The 18,825-nt window shown below is 34.2% G+C and overlaps 2 protein-coding genes across 8 annotated transcripts; both read left to right on the top strand.

Moving 5' to 3' along the window:
* The first annotated feature begins 1,678 nt into the window (after positions 1-1,678).
* Positions 1,679-5,585, top strand: LOC113704078 (uncharacterized). Of its 4 annotated transcripts, XM_072061620.1 has the most exons (7): positions 1,857-1,992; positions 2,896-2,993; positions 3,205-3,374; positions 4,236-4,334; positions 4,446-4,479; positions 4,573-4,597; positions 5,082-5,585. In XM_072061620.1, the coding sequence occupies exons 2-7, from the start codon at positions 2,912-2,914 to the stop codon at positions 5,467-5,469; spliced, it is 798 nt and encodes a 265-aa protein (XP_071917721.1). In that variant the 5' UTR covers positions 1,857-1,992; positions 2,896-2,911; the 3' UTR covers positions 5,470-5,585. The 4 variants fall into 4 exon arrangements, with proteins under 4 accessions (XP_027081532.1, XP_027081531.2, XP_071917721.1 ...); XM_072061619.1 differs by having other exon boundaries at positions 4,446-4,597; XM_027225731.2 differs by lacking the exon at positions 2,896-2,993 and having other exon boundaries at positions 1,679-1,992; positions 4,446-4,597.
* Positions 5,586-12,135: 6,550 nt separating this feature from the next.
* LOC113703991 (uncharacterized) lies at positions 12,136-17,872 on the top strand. Of its 4 annotated transcripts, XR_003451552.2 has the most exons (7): positions 12,141-13,269; positions 15,503-15,621; positions 15,906-16,044; positions 16,132-16,260; positions 16,343-16,433; positions 16,683-16,833; positions 17,296-17,470. XR_003451552.2 is itself a non-coding variant. In XM_027225558.2 (6 exons), exons 1-6 carry the CDS (start codon positions 13,027-13,029, stop codon positions 17,448-17,450), a joined length of 876 nt encoding a protein of 291 aa, XP_027081359.1. In that variant the 5' UTR covers positions 12,142-13,026; the 3' UTR covers positions 17,451-17,872. The 4 variants fall into 4 exon arrangements, 3 of the variants coding, with proteins under 3 accessions (XP_027081360.1, XP_027081362.1, XP_027081359.1); XM_027225558.2 differs by lacking the exon at positions 16,683-16,833 and having other exon boundaries at positions 12,142-13,269; positions 17,296-17,872; XM_027225559.2 differs by lacking the exons at positions 15,503-15,621; positions 16,683-16,833 and having other exon boundaries at positions 12,136-13,269; positions 15,906-16,013; positions 17,296-17,872.
* Positions 17,873-18,825: the final 953 nt, after the last annotated feature.

The raw sequence follows: 18,825 nt of genomic DNA, 5'->3' as shown, positions 1-18,825 counted from the left end.
TTGGATTGTAGGGCCATTTATATAGCAGAGATGTAGAGGGATCTGCATTCCTACATGCTTCTATTTGCACTAGGGGTGTTTCGCGAATCGAGCCGCTCGCGAGCCGATCGCGAGCAGCTCGAATACGAGCTCGACTCGAGTTCGTCAATATCGAGCTCGAGCTAATTAAGTCGATCTCGAGCTCAAAAAACATTAAGCTCGTTGGCTCACGAGCTCAATTATATATATTTTTTTATTTTTTATTTTAATAGTAAAATTACATATATATCCCTAATATTTTATTATTTGTTAAAAAAATTATTGTTTTATTCATTTTTTTTAAAATAATTATTTTTATTTTTTAAAAATAAAATAATAATAATTATTTTTTTATATTTTTTAAGCTCGAGCTCGACTCGAATTTGACTCGAGCTCGAGCTTGATATTTCGAGCTCGTCGAGTTCGAGTTTGAGCACGAGTTCGAGCTGCACAAAATTAACTCGAGCTCGGCTCGATTAGCCAAAGCTCGACTCGAACTCGGCTCGTTTGCACCTCTAATTTGCACCCTACTTCGGTTACAATTAACATATTGACAAACTCTTAGTTCGTGCTTCAAAAAAAAAAAAGATTTAATCATTGTTTGATAACCCAATTCAATACTTAAATTTAATAGATTTATAACTTAATCAAAAATTGAACATCTTGGTTAATTAAGTGACACAGAATTTCTTAGGCAAATCTTGCTCTAAAAAATAAGTGATGAGTTATTCATTTATCACTTAATATGATATACACTCAAATGTATCATATTTAGTACTTAATAATTTAATAACTTAATAAATTCATATTTTAAATTTCAATTTCATCAAACACACCCTTAGACTCTCTTTTGTTCTTAGATTTAAGGTTCGAATCATGTGTCATATAGTTGGAGATGAGAATGATATAAAGAGGGGCGAGAAACTATTTACAACAACAATAACAATGTGGCAAACTATTCACAATCGACAATAGATTTACATTGAATTAAAAGGCAAAGACGTTAACGTGTTGCAGTTGAAATAACAAAGGGAAATCTTGGCGGGAAGGAAATATGTGCACAGACTTCCTCGCAAAGGAAAGCCCGAAGACGAGCTGGAGTCACTTGGATTGAAGGTCCAGTACAGAGCTTTAGACCAATTTTAGCAGCTGATATCATGGGGTTTCTAGGTAACAGGCCGTGGCCATCTAAAGCACCAAAAAACAATAACAAGGGAAACAAAGTGGCATCGGCACATAGTTTAGTGGGTTTATTGTATTTTACCTTTTTTTTTAATTTTCTTATTAAGATTCTATTTAATAATTAAATTTAGTATTTAAATTTATTTAAACTGTTTGATAACAAAAAATTGAATATTTGAATTAATTAAGTAATACTAAATTTTGGAGGCTAAATTTACTCTCAAAATTAAATAATAAATTTCACTTATTTTTTAATGTGACATGTACTCAAATATATTAAATTTAATACTTAACAATTTGATAAATTAATGAATTCAAGTTTCAGCCTTCAGATTTTAATTTTATCAAACGCACCCTAAAATAAATTATATTTGTTTCAAATATTTTCAAGTCACATGTCCTTTCGTGATAATAAAATTGAATAATCTTAGTTAGTAAAATTCCCTTATTTTTCGATAGTAGTAGAATGTAATTCCAGAAAGTAGCAAGTCTTCCTATTCGCTTTTCCTTATCGATGAAGTAAAAGGTCAAGGAGAACGCCAGTCCCTCTACTCGTCATATTCCCCAGCTCAAATCTGGGCCAACTCGATCCGCGTCCACCCAGCACCACCAGCAGGGCAGCTGCTCCTCCGGCCCCAAAATCAGTCCTCCTCGCACGCATTAACACACAGCGTTCTCTTTTTCTTTGGAATCCTCTGCCGCACTCCAAATCCAAGCTATTTTTCCTACAGAACTTTTGATTGCAGATCTATATACTTTACTCACTCCTTTTCCTCTGTCTCGCGCCAACTGGTAATATTGCTATCTTCTTCTTTTTTTTAATTAATCGATGTTTTTACATCTAGAGACTTGTTAGGGTTTCGAGTTCGGATCATGTTTCTTAGCAGCTTGCTTTTGTTTGGGAGAATTTTGAATTTCGATTTTAATTGTGTTGTCGAACGGTCTCCTCTAATTTGTGATTCACGCTTAATTCTTCTGGGGAGTGGTTACCCTGTCTTTTTTCCTACACGCGGTTCCTGGAGAAAGGAAAAAATCCTGACAGTTTATTTGTTGATTCAGTCCTGAATCTGGTGAATTAAGGTGACAATTATTGTGATATATGACTGAAATCTTTATCACACTATGAAAAATTTTTCAAAAAAAAAGTGAAAATTGTGGAAAGAGTTGAGGATTTGAATATCTAGATTCTGAAAGGCGTTAGATGAACCTTACTTCATCTTGGTGAATGTTTAAATACTTTACAGGTAAGTAGTGTAGTTTTATTTTTTCCTCATTTTTAATGATATCCTTTGCTTTGGGTAGTGCTCAGTAATGTAGGCGCAACTATATGTTCAGATTAAACAGAGAAGAATTTGGAGATTTATGTAACATCAAAATAACTGTTATGTGATAGAACAATTAAACAGTTAGGTTTCTTGACTGCAGACTTCTGTTTGAATTTAAATGCTTTACTGTTTGCTTTTGCCTGTTGATTTGCCTACTTGATGCTGTTTACGTTTTGATTAATAGAGGGATCATGCTAAGTTTGGATGCTGATGTAGTGAAGTAGTATTCAAAGGGTGTTAAATTTAGTGGATCTGTAAAATGAAGAATGATAGTGTTTAATGGAACGCCTTGCAGTTTTGTAGTTAATGATGCTAAAAAAAGAAGAAAAATTTTCAACCTCTCCCCCCATGATGTGCTTCTGTTTGGCAGAATTTCTAGAAAAAGAATGAGAAGGTCAAGTTCAAGGTTGAGGGGAAAAGAAGTAGGAAAATTGCAAAATGAGAATCGTTTGTCTCAATGGCGACTAGGTTAGCTTTTGTACAGTAGAACTTGCCCTTTTTTTTTTGGGGGGGGGGGATAACTCGTATGTACCAATAAATATGCATTTTACACATGGCTGCCCCTCTTGGTTTGTCAATTTAAGTTTCCTTTTTGTAGCCAAAAAGGTATTCCATGATTTTGATGTAGTTTAAGTGCTGCTTCCCTGTTTAACATATTCTTAATCTTGGAATTTTACAGAAATGTACGATAATCTTGGACAGCCTGGGGTGCCTAGACAGCCACCTAACTCACAACCAAATCCATTTGGGAGTTCCTTCTATGGTGCAGGATCTGATCTTATCAGAGGGGGATTGGGAGCTTATGGGGAGAAAATCTTAGGATCAAGTTCTGAGTATGTTCAAAGCAATGTAAGTCATCATAGTTGCTATGATTATATATTAGGATTCATTTTGGGATAAAAGCTGTACACACTTGTTAACTTCTCTAGTATAACTTGAAAAGTATAAGCCCCCAGTTTATTTTTCCTTTTATCAAGTGATGAGGCATTCAAACCTAGTCCCATCAAAGTCTGGACATTCTGGAAATTGACATACCAATGGCTAAAGTGATTGATCGGGTGAGCAAAATAAGTACCAATTTTATGACTGCTTGTAGAAGGTATACTGATGAACCATTACGCCTTTAACTAATATGAATCAGTTAATACTAAAGCTGGGATTGGTTATGAGAGTGCACCGTAGCTCTAAAGTAGTGATTGGCATTAATTCATCCTTCAGCCGCTCAAAGTTAAAGCTGATAAAAAAAATTGACCCAAGTGAGTGCAAGGTTTTTGGACCTTTGGAAAGAAGTTTAGAGAGGGCAAAATAAAAGGAAATAATAGTTTGTTGGTTCTTCGCTGCTTAGACTGCTTCATTTTATTTTTTGCCGGACAAAGAAAATAGGCAAAATAGTTGTCTTTTCCTGGGTCCCACTTCTTGTTGAGAGTGTTCTTGAACTCCAATTACATTTGTCCGCTGATACCGCATTTTTTGACATTAGGCAATGTCAATTCTTTAATTCTGTTTCTGGCTTGCGATATAACCTGTATTGAAATTTTAGTTTTTTAAATTGCTGTTTGAGCTTGAGAAAGCTTTAAATGTTTTAAAATGGTCTAATAGTTTTTGTTAGTCCATATCTATATATGTTCACAGCTGGATTGACGTTGCCTTGTGTTTGTTGAGGTATAAAATGTTTTGATCGATAATTTTTTTTTTTTTAACAACGGGCAGATTAGTAGATATTTTTCTGATCCTCAATACTATTTCCAAGTGAATGACCAATATGTGAGAAACAAATTGAAGGTTGTTCTTTTCCCCTTCCTTCACAGAGTAAGTTCCAGTTTGCTGCCCACTGCTGTGGCTTTTTTTTTTTTTTAAATTTGTTTCTTGCTTTCCTCCAGCAAATGAAAAGTCTTCTTACTTTGTTGGATTCTCCTTCAGGGTCACTGGACAAGAATCACGGAGCCAGTAGGTGGTAGGCTCTCTTACAAGCCTCCTATATATGACATTAATGCTCCAGATTTGTACATTCCATTCATGGCATTTGGAACATATGTTATTCTTGCAGGCTTATCATTGGGTCTTAATGGAAAGTAAGCTTCCTATTTTGTATCTCTCTCCTGATGATCTATCTTTAGCTAACACAATGGCTGCAAGTAGTTTGGTTAACATTTTTTTACTTCAATTAACCTTTCCTGGGGAAGAGTCCTTGGATTTGGGAACCAAATGACTGCAATCGTAGGAAGTTATTTGATCATGACATTGATTTTATTATTAAAAATTTCAAAGTAATCCAGGAAATATGTTATTTATCTTTATTTGGTGTTTGGTGCTGTATTGAAAAGTAAAGGAACGAAGGATAACAGGTTAAAATGATTTCTTAGCATTATCTGGTGGAGTATTTCACTGCTTTTGGTAAATGAGCTCCACAAATTTTAGATTGGGTTAGGTTTTGGGAAGCATCCTAAGTAGTCTGTCTTTTTTCTGATTCTCATTTTCTCTTCCTTGCTGACTTGACTTTTTTCCAATTTCTTTTTATTTGGTTCTTTTGTTGAGCAAATTGATGTTTCTTTGCAGGTTTAGGCCGGAAGCTCTAAATTGGTTGTTTGCCAAGGGATTGGTAGGATGGTTTTTGCAAGTTGCTCTACTGAAAATGTCATTGTTTTCGCTGAGTGGCGGGGAGGCTCCTTTACTTGACATTGTGGCATATGCCGGATATACATTCACGGGATTGTCTCTGGCCGTTGTGGGAAAACTTATTTGGAGCTATTCGTACTACGTTCTGATACCCTGGATATCTCTATGCATGGGAATTTTCTTGGTGAAGACAATGAAGAGAGTTCTTTTCGCAGAGGTGAGGAGTTATGATTCAAGCCGGCATCATTACCTCCTCCTCTTCATTGCCATGGCTCAGTTTCCCCTTCTCATTTGGCTTGGAAACATCAGTCTAAATTGGCTTTTTTAAGCTGTATCAAGTTGTGCTGTAGTTCGGGACAGCTCATTAGTAATGACAGTATTCCAAGTTTTGTAGTCGTATTTTAGTTGTTTAATCTCTTTGGGTGCCTTGCCAGTATTACCGTATTGAATTGTTTCTTTATGATCCATTACGTACTACTAGGAATATGCATGTCATATGCAGATGCCCGCAGGATTTTGACATACTAGCACGTTTTAGTTGGGGAGAAAGTGAAAATAGAATTTTTTGTGTTATATATGCGGATCTGTGAATCGATTGTTAAATTTTTGGATTATATATCTAAACGACGGTCAAATTCATTTGCTCAAGATAAAGAAACGCTGCCGAAATATGAGAAAAATTGTTCTTCTATTCTCTTAAATTTTCCCCTGTAAGATATTTGATAGCCCAAAATTTCCGGTTCTTGCATCGTCTGATTTGGATAAGCAGAATGAATATTTCGATCAGTCTATATGTAAATGAGTTCAGCTCTCAAAAATATAAGTACAAAATCATGCATTATGACAAAATTTTAAATTCATTTAAACAATCAAACAAATTTGAATACTATAACGTCTATAATCAATAGCACTCTCATCTATGGACACCATCAATAGGTGGACTGATGGACTGTTTGTAACAGTAGAATAAAAAATTTTCATTTCATAATTGAAGCATGCACATACATACACGAATACTTGGTTGCAATTCAGATTAGTATCAATCAGACCACACGCACACACATATATCAATGACTGACTGGAGCTTCATTCAATTTTCACAGCAGATTGATCGAATACAGTTTAATGTTAATACAATAGCCCAATGGGTTTAAGGACCTTTAAATTTTGTTTGTAATTCTGGATATCCATTCTAACTGTTATAAAGCACTAAGAGCATCCACAATGGATTACACTTTATGGAGTGTAATTCACATGCCACGTCAGCATTCCACTTTCTCCTCTTTTATTACACTTTCACTCACAATGGATTACACTCCACAAGGTGTAATAGCATGGGTCCACAATTAATCAAATATTTATTTTAATAATGCATAACTCATATCCCATAAATAAATAAAGTAATTTTTAAAACTAATTTTGTTATTTTTAAAAAATAAAGTACTAACTTTCGTTAAATTTTGTACATTTTGAATTTTTTATTTTCTAAAAATGATATTATTAATTTTTAAGTTTGAATAATATATTTTTCATCCATAATCACAAAAAATGAATTAAATGAGTGAGAGAGTAGAAGTGTGTGAGAGAATAAAAGAAATAATAGAGTAGAATATTGGGATATGTTTTAGTAAAAAGTGTTGTGTATTTATATAGAATTCTAAAAAATAATGCCGTTGGAAGCCGTTAGAATGTTAAATTCAATCGGAAGAAAATTGTGCCGTTGGAATGTTATATTACCGTTGCCATGGGAAGAAGAATCAACGGATTACACGCATCATATGTATGATGCGTGTAATCCGCATGACACGGCTCCAATGGGGAGCCGTGTCATGGAGGGGTGTAATGGGGAGCCATTACACCTCCCCATTACACCCCCATTGGAGATGCTCTAAGAGGGTCAAGATGTTCGATAAGTTTCAGCCTTAACTATGAGTGAGGAACAAACATCCCATCAACTCATAAAAACTTAACCAAGAGTCAAGACAGTTAATTATAGCAAAGTTTCTCATAAAAGCACCACGCACAATCTTTTAGGCATGAGATCACCTCTCACATAAAATATCAGATCAATAGATCACCAAAATAAAACATGTTCAAATTGAATTTTTATACTAAAATTATTTTTGAAAATTTTCAGCATACAAAACCGTTGATGAAACAGTGAGGAGAGCGATAACTATTGAACTCTTAAGGAATTCAAAATATTCTAATTTAAACAATTTCAATACTAATGAGTATTGGGGTGTTTGAACTCCCCCGTTGTGGAGGTTTGGGGTGTCGTCCCCTTTGATGTATCCCACATCGGGGTTGGGAGGGTTTGGGTTGGTAGTTATAAGTCTCCTGTGGGACCTCAAAGGATACCGGCTTTTGGGGTTCCCTCGGGGTTTAGGTTTGTAAAAATTGACGTAAGCTCTTTGGGCTTCGGAAGAAAGAGTATTGGCCTTTTTTTAAAAAAAATAAAGTACAGGTATCGCATCCATTTTAAGGTTTGTGAGTAATCATGTTTGAGTCTAGTGCGGTCCCTTGTGGAGGAAAATTTTTCAATATTGTTTTTTCCATTCTCATATGTTTCGAATTCGAGATCACATGATTAAGGGATGTGAATCCCTTCCACTTGCACCAACATCCATTGGCTAGTATTGGCCTATAAAACAATCGAGGCAATTCAATTTTTATCTCCAACATATATGCAATCTTATAATAGTCATGGAATCAATGTGAAAAGTTTGAATTTGCAGTAGCCAAATTATAAAGGTTCTCACTCCGTTATAAAGGAGTAAAAAGTGAAAGTTTCGAGTCATTTGGATAATCCACTTTCAAGTCATGAAATGTAAAGATAATCCACTTAAGTGTACCTCTATTCTCATGAGTCTACTGCTTAAGTTTCATTTATATTGTTCCATCATTATTACCAATTTTCATTGAATAATAACAACTAATAACTTGCTATTGGTGATCAAGCAACAACAAGTGATAAGTATGCATAAATGAACAAGTTAAGACAAGATATAACAAGTGCAAATCATATTCGTTTTATATCAAGTAGCCATAAGTTTCATCTACTCCCTAAATTTAGAAATTTAGCTACTCATATGATATATGACAAGAAGGTACATAGCTTCATTGCATGAATACATATTGAATCACAAGTAAAAAAATAGATAAAGAAAGCTTAGCCAAAATGATGAATAAGCTCCCAATGATATTCTATTTCTTCAACAAAATGAGTTGTACAATGAAGTTTCCAATTGTTCTCACAATTCTCTTGTTAGAAAGAACAAAAAAAGGCTCTCTCCAAACTCTCTCTAACTAAAATCTGATAATCACCACCATAATGACTAAAATCTCCCTTCTCTAATGATTCTTACACCAATAATGTTAAGAGAGTCAAAAAATTGTTAATGACAAGACATAAAGTTCCTTTTCTCTTTCCAAATGACTCTTGAGCATGTGCAGCTGAAATTCTTGTCTGAAACTGAGCTGGAAAGTAGTGTGAAAACATAACAAGTGGCAGAGCAAGTTATAGAATTTCTGAGCAGAATACGTGATCTTAGAATACGCGACCTCAGCTCGCGTATTCAAGGGTCGCGTATTGTCCTTGTTTACGTTTTCTTGCTTCTTCCTTGCTCCAGTTCATCTCTAATGCCTCATGTAAGATGTTCATCTTATTTTTCATGCATTCCACCATTGATCCTTGCAATTGATGCTCTTCTACTTTCCACATTTACTGTTGAATCAAGCGCTAAAGACTTCGAATTGGATCCATCTTGAACCAACGTTGAGAGTTCAGTCAATTCCTACAAATATAACCAACTTTTGCACATTAAGTAACTCAAATAAAATTCACAAAATTTATAAGCTTAAGGAGCAAGTTACATCTTAAATCATCCTAATTTGTACCAAAAATACACACAAAATGTTACTAATAACTATGTATAACATGCACTTATCAAATTTTTCTACACTTAAATCATTACTTGTTCTCAAATAATAAGAAAATTTTACTCAACAATGGTTTAAGAAGTGAAACAAATCAAGTGAATCCGAAATTCAAGTTTTACTCAATTTAGCAAACTTTCATTATGCAACCATTCATATCGCCTATAATACTCATCATATCATGTAAAAGAGAGACAATTATACCTGAAATTCAACCAAACAAATTCAAACTCTCTATCTCACCCAATTTCACAAATAAGTAACCTATATAGTCACCTTAGAGTTTCTTCCTTCAAATTGAAGTTAAACCTTTACGAACCTCTAGACGGGAGTGTTCACTTTCTTTTTCCCTTTATTTACTCTTAATTTGTGAAAATGTCTTTTGACGCGAAAATCGATATTTTTAGATGAAGATTTCCGTTTACTCGAAACTTTCACTTATTACTCCTTTATAACAGTGAGAGGTAACACCGAAAATGTAATCAATAGCCAAATTTTGAATTAGCAGTAGCCAAATATCACATTCATAATCAATTTAAATAAACCTTATCTGTTGAATAGGTGCTATACAAGAAGTGTACTTGGAACAACCTTGAAGAAATTTAGAATAGTAAACGACCATTTATTGGCCATCTCAGAGTGTTTGGCTGGACCATTTATTCTCATATTCGTAATCCGTTGAGAAAGAAACTTCATGAACAAGGATGTAATGAATGTGATATTATACATCCGCATGATAAGGTACGTATAATTTATGCTTACTAACATGTGCCCAAGATATTTATTAGAAATTTCTCTCTTAATTCTCTCTTAATCGTGTAAAGAATAAGTTGAGTCGATAGGGTTGATGATCGATTTAAATAAACCTTAAATTCGTCTCACAAGTTTATTTGATTCTATTTTTATGCCTTCAAATTTAATTATACACATAATAACTCCCACTAAAAGGTCAAGTACTAAATTGCAATTAAACTTTTGGGGCCAATACTGTATTCTATCATCCTTACGAAAAAATTCACCAATAACCAAGATGCATTAATAATTTTGAAATGGTCATTAGCAGCAAATCATCTCCTATAAGACACAAAACAAGACGAGTCACAAATTTCTGTTTAGCAGATTAATCAAGAACGAGTATGCGTATATGCACAAATCCAACTTTATAACTAACCATAGCAGATGATGGCCTAAGTATTTACTAGAGGATTATTTATTCCATGTCGCAAAATGACCAAAAGCAAAAGTTCAACACGTGGTTTGATTGTTTGAATTTCCCCACCCCCTCCCCCAAAACACATGCAAATATATATATATATATATATATATATATATATATATATATATATATATATGAATAAAAAAGTCTCAATTGGGTCTTTTTAATTGAGAGATGATGTCCAACAATTACATATGCTGGGAGAATTTCTCGAAATAATGTTAAAACAAAAAATCATCACAAACGTGGTGTTAGTTGAGGGGTGTTTCTGGTTGAAGGGTCGCCGCAAATAGGAAGTGAGGCTTCATAAAAAAAATTGTTTTAATTTTCACTTTTTTTTTGCCAACGAAGTTAATGGAGCGGTTTTTTTTTTTTGGCAAAAGCTTCGGCCTCTCATGAAATGACGGGCGAAGAATATTATATTAAAAAGGAATCGCCGCAAAGCTCATGTGCGGCGATTCCTTTGTTTATTTTTTCCCGTAAAATCCTAACCCTCACTCTAAAATCCTAATTCCTAAAATCTAACACTAAAACCCTAATATGTAAACCCAAACCATGGAAGCCTAAAATTTAATTTACCCACATTATTCTCAAAATAATGTTAAAATCAATTATCCAATTTGCGGTAAAAATTGGGCGAATTTCTCGAAATAATGTTAAAACAAAAAATTATTACAAAAGTAGTGTTTTGTAGGGAGTTTGTCTATCATAAGGGTCGCCACAAGTTACAATATCGACTTGTCCGATTTATTTTTTCATTTTTTTTCCACAGCTTAAGAATTTTTGAAGTTAAGATTTTCGGTTGCATTTTTTTTATTTTAGCCAAAAATGAACCGTTGATTAACATATGATCAAGGGTTGTGATTTGAAGGAGCAAGAAAAAAATGTTTTTTAAATCTTAGATTAACATATGCTGCGTCCACATTGTATGAAATGATGGGGTTGTTTTACCCCTTCGAACCTTAGATAACTAGTTTATAACCAATAAATTCATTATAGTAATTTCAATCTTAATAATTTATCATCCAACATCGTTTTATACTCTTTTTTTTATATGGCCCTTTGGCAAATACTCTAGAACAAAAAAGGATAAATTACCAATAACTGCCATGTGTCTCTTTTTTCCATCTAATCCTTTTAAAGTTTTAAAATATCAGCATAATTTTTTTGTAGTTATGTGTAAAATGAAAAATTTAACGAAAAGCAAACCGCATAACATCATTGATTGAAATATTAATATTATACTTACTTTAGGGGTCTAACCACTTTGCATGAATCATAAAAGGATTATTTAAGTATATGCAAAACCCTAGGGAGGGATTAAGTGAATAAAATGAATATTATAATTTCGTATGAGTATAGTTAGAGTTCGTCTAGATCAATCTGTTCTAGTCGATGTACATTTTATCGATTTTTTACTTTATATAAAATCATTTACTTTACTATTTGATTAAAGTCGTTTACACTCTGTTATCTATGGACACCATGAGTTGCAATAGCTGAATTGTTCTATAATCAATAGGTTAACTGTTGTATAATTTTAACAATGTTGAACTTGACATTAGGGCGTTTAAGTCGCCGTGATTAAAATCATTTGGGCAAAAAGTCCCGGTGACCCTCAAACTATTAGCCGGATAAAGTTTTGGCCCTCAAACAATTAAAAGTAAAGTTTTGGCCCCCGATCTATCCAAAGTATAAATTATTAGACCTTCTGTCAAATTCAGCAGTTAATAATGACAGAATCTACGACCACGTGAAAAACACGCCGAAATACGAATGACATTTTTGTCCATAAAGAGCTGTCATCCACTTGGTGAAATTGGACTTCTTCCTGAACTTGAACAAAAAAAAACTCAATTGCAACCAAAGAAGTTGCTGAACTGGAAGCATGCGAGAAACCAACATTCGCTTTTTAGAACTAGAGCCTGCACATCAAAATTCCAAAAAAAAAAAAACTAGAGCTTGGCAAGTTTTTCCAACCTCCCAAAAAAAAAAAGCCAATAAAGCTATGGTTCCACCAGGTCAAGACACAAATAAAGACGCTTTAAACATGGATGCCTGCAATCTTTCACTTTCAGTTGCCGGACCCAGATCGTGAAAGCCCTTTTGGACGATATGATATACTACTACTCTAATTCTTTGGTCCTCTCGCCGAAAAACGAAGTTGCTGAGGAACCGTGATGAGGAGGGCGAATAGCAGAGGAAGATGATGCACTAGTAATGCCACCACCAAAGTCAGATCTAAATGAAGGAGACGAAGAAGAAGAAGAAGACGGGAAAATAGCAATAGAATGAGGAAGAAACAAGCTTGCCAAGCTTCTCTTGAGCAGATCCCACTTGGGCTGCTGTTCTTGAAGACAAAAGGCACAGATCTCACCTGGGGTGCTGTTCTTGTAAGGGTGGTCGGTGCATTTACGAGTGAAAAAATTTTTCGCTCCATTTTACAGAGTGGAACACAGTAGGACAAAAATGCCCTTCGTATTTCGGCGTGCATCTCACGTGGTCATAATTTCCGTTAGTATTAACTGCTGAATTTAACAGAAGATCTAATATTTTGTGCTTTGAATAGATTAGGAGCCAAAAATTTACTTTTAATTGTTTAAGGGTCAAAACTTCATTCGGCTAATAGTTTGAGGGCCAGTGGGACTTTTTGCCCAAATCATTTGCATCCTTATCTATGGAGACCAAGAGTACGTGGGCGGTAATCAATAGGTGGACTGTAATCAGCAGATGGACTGTTTTGTAATTTTATTTGGCTTCTTAAAGGAGAATTTTGTCCTTGCGCTAATTTTCCTTCCACCGCCCAGAACTGCCTGTAATCTCCGCTGGAGAGAAGCAGCGGCAAACTCCAAATCAAGCTGCAGCAAACCCTTATTCTCTTCTCAAATACTCACACTTAACTCGAGATCTTTGTCATATTTGCTAGGATGTGTTGGACTCAGTGGCACTAGGGTTACTCCACCAAGCTTTCTGGTATGCATTGAAATACAAAGTTCTTTTCCTTGTTCAAAGACATTTGCAAATGCCAAATTGAAATCACTTGATTTATTTTAAGATATCTCTTATAATGCTTATGACAGTTTACTCCTATCTAATTATTGTAATTTGTCTGTTTACTCCTATTAAAACCGCTTGTCTATATCTCAGGAAAGAGTTTAATAGAAGCTGTCTTTTGAGTGTGTATTGGATTTGATCTTTATACTGATGGGTCGAATTATATCTAGCTAAGCATACACTTCCACTCTTATTACGAAGCTTAATAACTTTATCAGTCTTTCCATTAGCATTTAGTGCCTTTGTAAGGCCCTTTGGGCATGATTCTGCTTCTTGGATTATGAACTTTTGTTAGTAGACTCGATCACTTTGTTTTAATAATGACGCTCCAGAATTTGCTTTCAGTTTCACTAGTCAGAAAGTGGAAGGGGAAATATTAATTTCTTTAATCTTCACTTAATGGCACTTTGCTGATGGCTAAATTCACCGCCATCCAAAAGTGTTTTTAGGGTCAAGCTTAGATATGAGCTGAAGACATGTCATGGATAGAATTGTAAATACGGATTTACGTATAATCTAGCTTTGTTGGAAGTTGGAACAAACAGTTTCGGGGGTACTTCATGAGGTTTTTGTGATGCACAAAAGAAACGAATGAATTTAAAGCATTTTAGTGTATGATGAGTGGGAAACTATTTTTGTGGCTCATTTTAAAACCATTTAGAGTATGACAAGTTAAAAACTGTTTGTGGCTCATTCTTTAAATGATTACAGATCCATCTTTTTCTTGTTGGTAAAGGTAATTTTAATGCAAGAAGAATTGTCTCATATTTTTCTTGTTGGTAAAAGGTAAGTTTGATGGATATGGTTATGATTGTTTTTAATGATATGAGTAAGGTAACCATCTGGCTCAAAATTGGTGGCTATCCCTGTTAAATGACCACACGCTTTTCTTGATTTGTTTTTTTCTGCAGTATGATCCATGCTTAACTCTTAAATGCTTCTGTTAGAGAGTTAACAGCCTTAATGGATCTTACTCAAGAGGTTGCTTTGCTGCTTCATTTCTTTTACCAGTTTTACTACTTATTTGCTTGGTTACCTTAGCAAGTCCGTTCTGGTTTTAAAGATGATGACAATTGAAAAGTTATCAATCAAGAAATTGACGGTATTTCTCTATATTGTTTGCATGGAGCTTTCCTTTAGTAATATTGTTTGTGAAAGCATCGAATTTTTGTTTATTCATATCTTTTTTATGTGATAATTTATTTAGCAGGTTTTACCATTTTGCTTCATTAATGTAAAATTTTGCTTTTGTTTTTCTGTTTCTTGAATTCAGTGCAAAGCTTATGTATATAAAATTTACAGTTGGTTTTTTTAGCTAGGTAAGTTAAGTATTGACTGTTTGTAATTTTACTATTCATTTTTGTTTGTTTGTTCTTGCTGCTTTGATTGTAATTGTGATTCACATTTGGCATCAGTTGAAGATACTGCTTAACATAATGCATCAAGTGTTTCTTTTTTGCCAAATAAGAAAAGATCCAGATAGGTTTTTGTTTCTTATCTTTTTAAAATGTTGGAAGAACTTTTGATAATTACTGAATTTATAGATTGATGATAATAGTTTACAACTAGCAAGTAAAAGTACATACATACGAAATACCAATGCTTCCATTAAAGTAAATGAGTGGGTAATGATCTCATTAAAGAAATGCTAACAATTAATAATACTTGAGACCTGGGCAGCCTCACGCATCCCATTCAAGTGGTATACCCGTAAAACTTCACCAGTCTCCATTTCCCTGAGTTCTACTACAGTTTAATTGTTCACAAGTTTCTAACTCTTTCTACAATCTAACATTACTTTTAGCAGGTGATCAAAACGTCTCCGCTGGTACATTTATATATTTAAATTTTTCCTGAGAGGGTACTGTAGGAACATCCTTTTTGTTTGTAATGGCTACTAAATGTTTGACAGAATGCCCAATTGAAGTATTGCTTCAACTGCATTCTTTCAGTATATTGCTAACCTGGGTTTTGTTGCAAGAATGATTTACATTGTTAGAACTAGTTCATCAGTAAGGTTACCCAAGAGAATATTAATGGTTCTTTGTTAAGAATGTAGAATTAGTTAACTAAATCTGTTAATCCATACCGCTATTAGCGTTCTTCAATTTCATTGGTATGACTGAAAGTTGATGTTTATGGCTTTTTCAAGTTAAAACTTCGAGGCCAGGCAGATTTTCATCGCTTCAAAATGAGTTGTCCATCAAGCCTACAGCATTTTTGCCTTTTTCTGCTCATTCTTGCTGTCCCAGCATTCAGTCAGAGCAGTGTGTAAGTCATTTCATGCTTTGTTTTGAGATTGAAAAAGATATTCAGTGCAAATAAGAGCTCATGTTTTTAGTCTTCCTTTGTGCTTGGATCACATGCTGTTGGAGTGAGATAGCTGGATAGGCCTTCACTAAGTGGAGATTATTTGGTTTAAATTACAAGGATGTAGACATCTGTTGATTTACTGTTCCTTTTTGTTGACAAATTTTGCAACGTTAGCTTCTGCTGTGCCGATGTGTCACTAGCAAATTGGACGTTACTTGACTGCTTTTGAATTGATGATGTAGGGCCAACACAAAGGTGTTGCATGTTGGCAAGGAGCTACTGAAGGAAACTCTACCACTACAAAGTGGCTCCTGCTTATATCAACTGCAAGGGCTAAGATCAAATATGTGGTATGAAGTGAAGATATCATATCCCGCTTCTGTATGTAAATTTGTATTTTAATTTTGCAATGGTGAGTTTGGACTTTCTGGGTCAAAACTTGTCCAACTGCCAGTGAATGAATTGCAGATACCGGCTAGTTTCTCTTTACAACTTAAAAACGCAAGTTCTGATCCGGAGCTGAACTTTGGAAGGAAATTGCTGAATACAGAGAAGTTAATTTTCAAAACTGACAAGCTGGAATCGCTGGATGACCAGGTCCTTATTATGTCTCTCGAACAACCAAATTTTTTAGTGCTTTTCTTAAGGTCAAGATTCTAAATCTTCAGGTTCTGTTCAGGGTGGATTATATGTTTTAGTGAGTGTGATGCCTGAGGGAGTTGTTGCCATACCAGGAGCAAAAGAGAGAAAGTACATCATATTTAATATAGGTACTCGAGAGTTTGGATTCCTTCCTATGTGGTCTTGTGTATATGAATAAATCTGATGCTGTGCATGTCACAATTTCTCTACCATCTTCTGTTTGGCTGTTTAAGTGTTCTAATTTCTGATCTAGGTGAAGCTTTATGCATTTCAAAGCTTTTATAGATGTAAAACATCTCTATTTTTTATTGTTTTTCCCTGCTGAGCAGTCTCTTTTCCCAAAAAAGAGAAAAAATTAATCAATTTTAGAGGTTCAGTGTGAAGTGCAGTTGAAGCAACTACCAAACTGGTGATTTTCGTAGGCAAAAATGTGAGCAAGGAAACATTTGACTACAGAGCAACTTGAGACACCTGCAGCAATTCCTATCATTTTGTGACTCAGCAATACTAGATGAAACTTTGATTTCAGTAGGGTCTTAAAACCTTAAGTCTCATTTCTACTCTGATGCCCGCCCCCATTTCCTCTTGTTCAATGTTATAACCTCGCTTTTGTACTACGCTAAAGCTGTAATTCCTTCGTGCTGTGATCCTTTATCCTAATCTTTTATCTTACATAACATGTATGGACAGCATTTGATTATATTCACTGAATTCAATTTTAATTGTCCACAAACCTTTCTTCTGAGACGTTCTTTTAGCCTTTGTAATCCTTAAAACTTGGGCAGTTTATTTTTGGACTTGTTAATATTTTTTAAAAAATTTTTAATTTTCCTTTTGGCTTTTCTGCTTTTCTGCTGCTTTGCTGTTCATCTTCCATTTGGCTCCTCATATGCATCTATTTCTTGTATCTTTTACTTATCAGTTATAACTGCATCTCAGAGTCCATCGTGCATTGCAAAATTCTGATCCTTTTGATTGTTTACATGGCAGTTTGTGATGAACTATTTTTTGGCATTCCTCACAAGGCCTGGTATGTGGCGATATTGGTATTGCTTTGCTTGGTTATTGCATTCCTGATCCCATCTTTTCTCCCACCATACCTTCTATTGAAGAATCAAGAGTCACGTGGAGCTAAAGATTCATAGCTGCATTTTCTGCCACAAAATGGGAACAATGATGTTATGAGTTCAGACTTGAAATGTTGCAGCTTATTGCTGGAGGATTTTCTAAATGAGATTAACGTGTGCCTCTGAACAAGATGGTCCTTATCTTTCGAGGAAAATGTGATTGATATGCATATGAATGTCTACTTTGTGTTTGTTCTGAACAAAGTTTGTAATCTTACAATAAGCAGTGGGGTGTCAAGCTGGAGGATACATTTTTGATTAAGTTGATAGGCGCAGATTGCAGAATAGGTTCGTGTGAGTTTTGGGATAGGAAATGATCTCCTTTTGCAGTCCCTTGTCTTTAATCTCATAAGATGACTAAATCTTGGGCAATAACTGGGAACTGCTTTATCTTATGGTTCGACTTTAAACCAGCAATGACTGTTACTGCATCCATCAAACGTTCTGCTTCTTTACCTGTTAAGCACTTTAACTATTTAACATCCAACTGTAGTTATGCGACTCTACCTCAACTAGGGGTGTGCATCGAATTCGAATTCGGTAATTCGGAAGTTTGAATTCGGAATTTTTCGAAATTTTGGTACCTGGTAATTCGACCGAATTCGATTTCGAATTCACCAATTCCGAATTCGAATTCGTACCGAATTCGAATTCGTACCGAATTCAATTCGGAATTCGGTAAATTCCGATTTCACCGATTTCACCGAATTCGAAAAAATTTATATATTATTATATAATATAAAATTTATAAAATTATATAAAATTATATAAATTTTATAAATTTTATATTATATTATATTATATTATATAAATTTTATATAATATTATATAGTATAAATTTTATATTACATGTATAAAAAATATATTTATATATTAAAAACGAATTTGAAATCGAAATCGGAATTCGAATTCCGATTTGAAAAACTCCATTATCGAATTCGAACCAAATTCAAAATATATGAATTCGGAAAATCCGAATTCGATTTCGATTTCCGATTTACCGATTTCGAAAATTCCGAATTCAATTCGAATTCGGTCGGTAAATCGGAATTTTTCGATTTTGCACACCCCTAACCTCAACACAACATGGATCACACCACCATAATAGCACAAAGTTTTAGGGGATAATTTCATAAACTTCCCTTGAGATATCTGACAATTTCGTTAAATTCCTTTGAGATTTTAAAAATTACACATACTTCTTTTGATTTGACACTTTTGATGGTCAAATTGTAGACTTGGTCAAAAATTTAAATGAATACCTCAAAATAGTCTTATCTTATAAAGTTCAATTACTTTCTAAAGCAATAATAACACATTTCACACAAATATAAGAAAAAATTGTCAAGTTGTCAATACCAAATTTATTGTTTGATAAGCAATTGTCTACCAA

This window comes from Coffea arabica, chromosome 8e (genome assembly GCF_036785885.1).
Source record: "Coffea arabica cultivar ET-39 chromosome 8e, Coffea Arabica ET-39 HiFi, whole genome shotgun sequence".
Classification (NCBI taxonomy): domain Eukaryota; kingdom Viridiplantae; phylum Streptophyta; class Magnoliopsida; order Gentianales; family Rubiaceae; genus Coffea; species Coffea arabica.
This window is presented reverse-complemented; position numbering and strand designations above follow the sequence as displayed.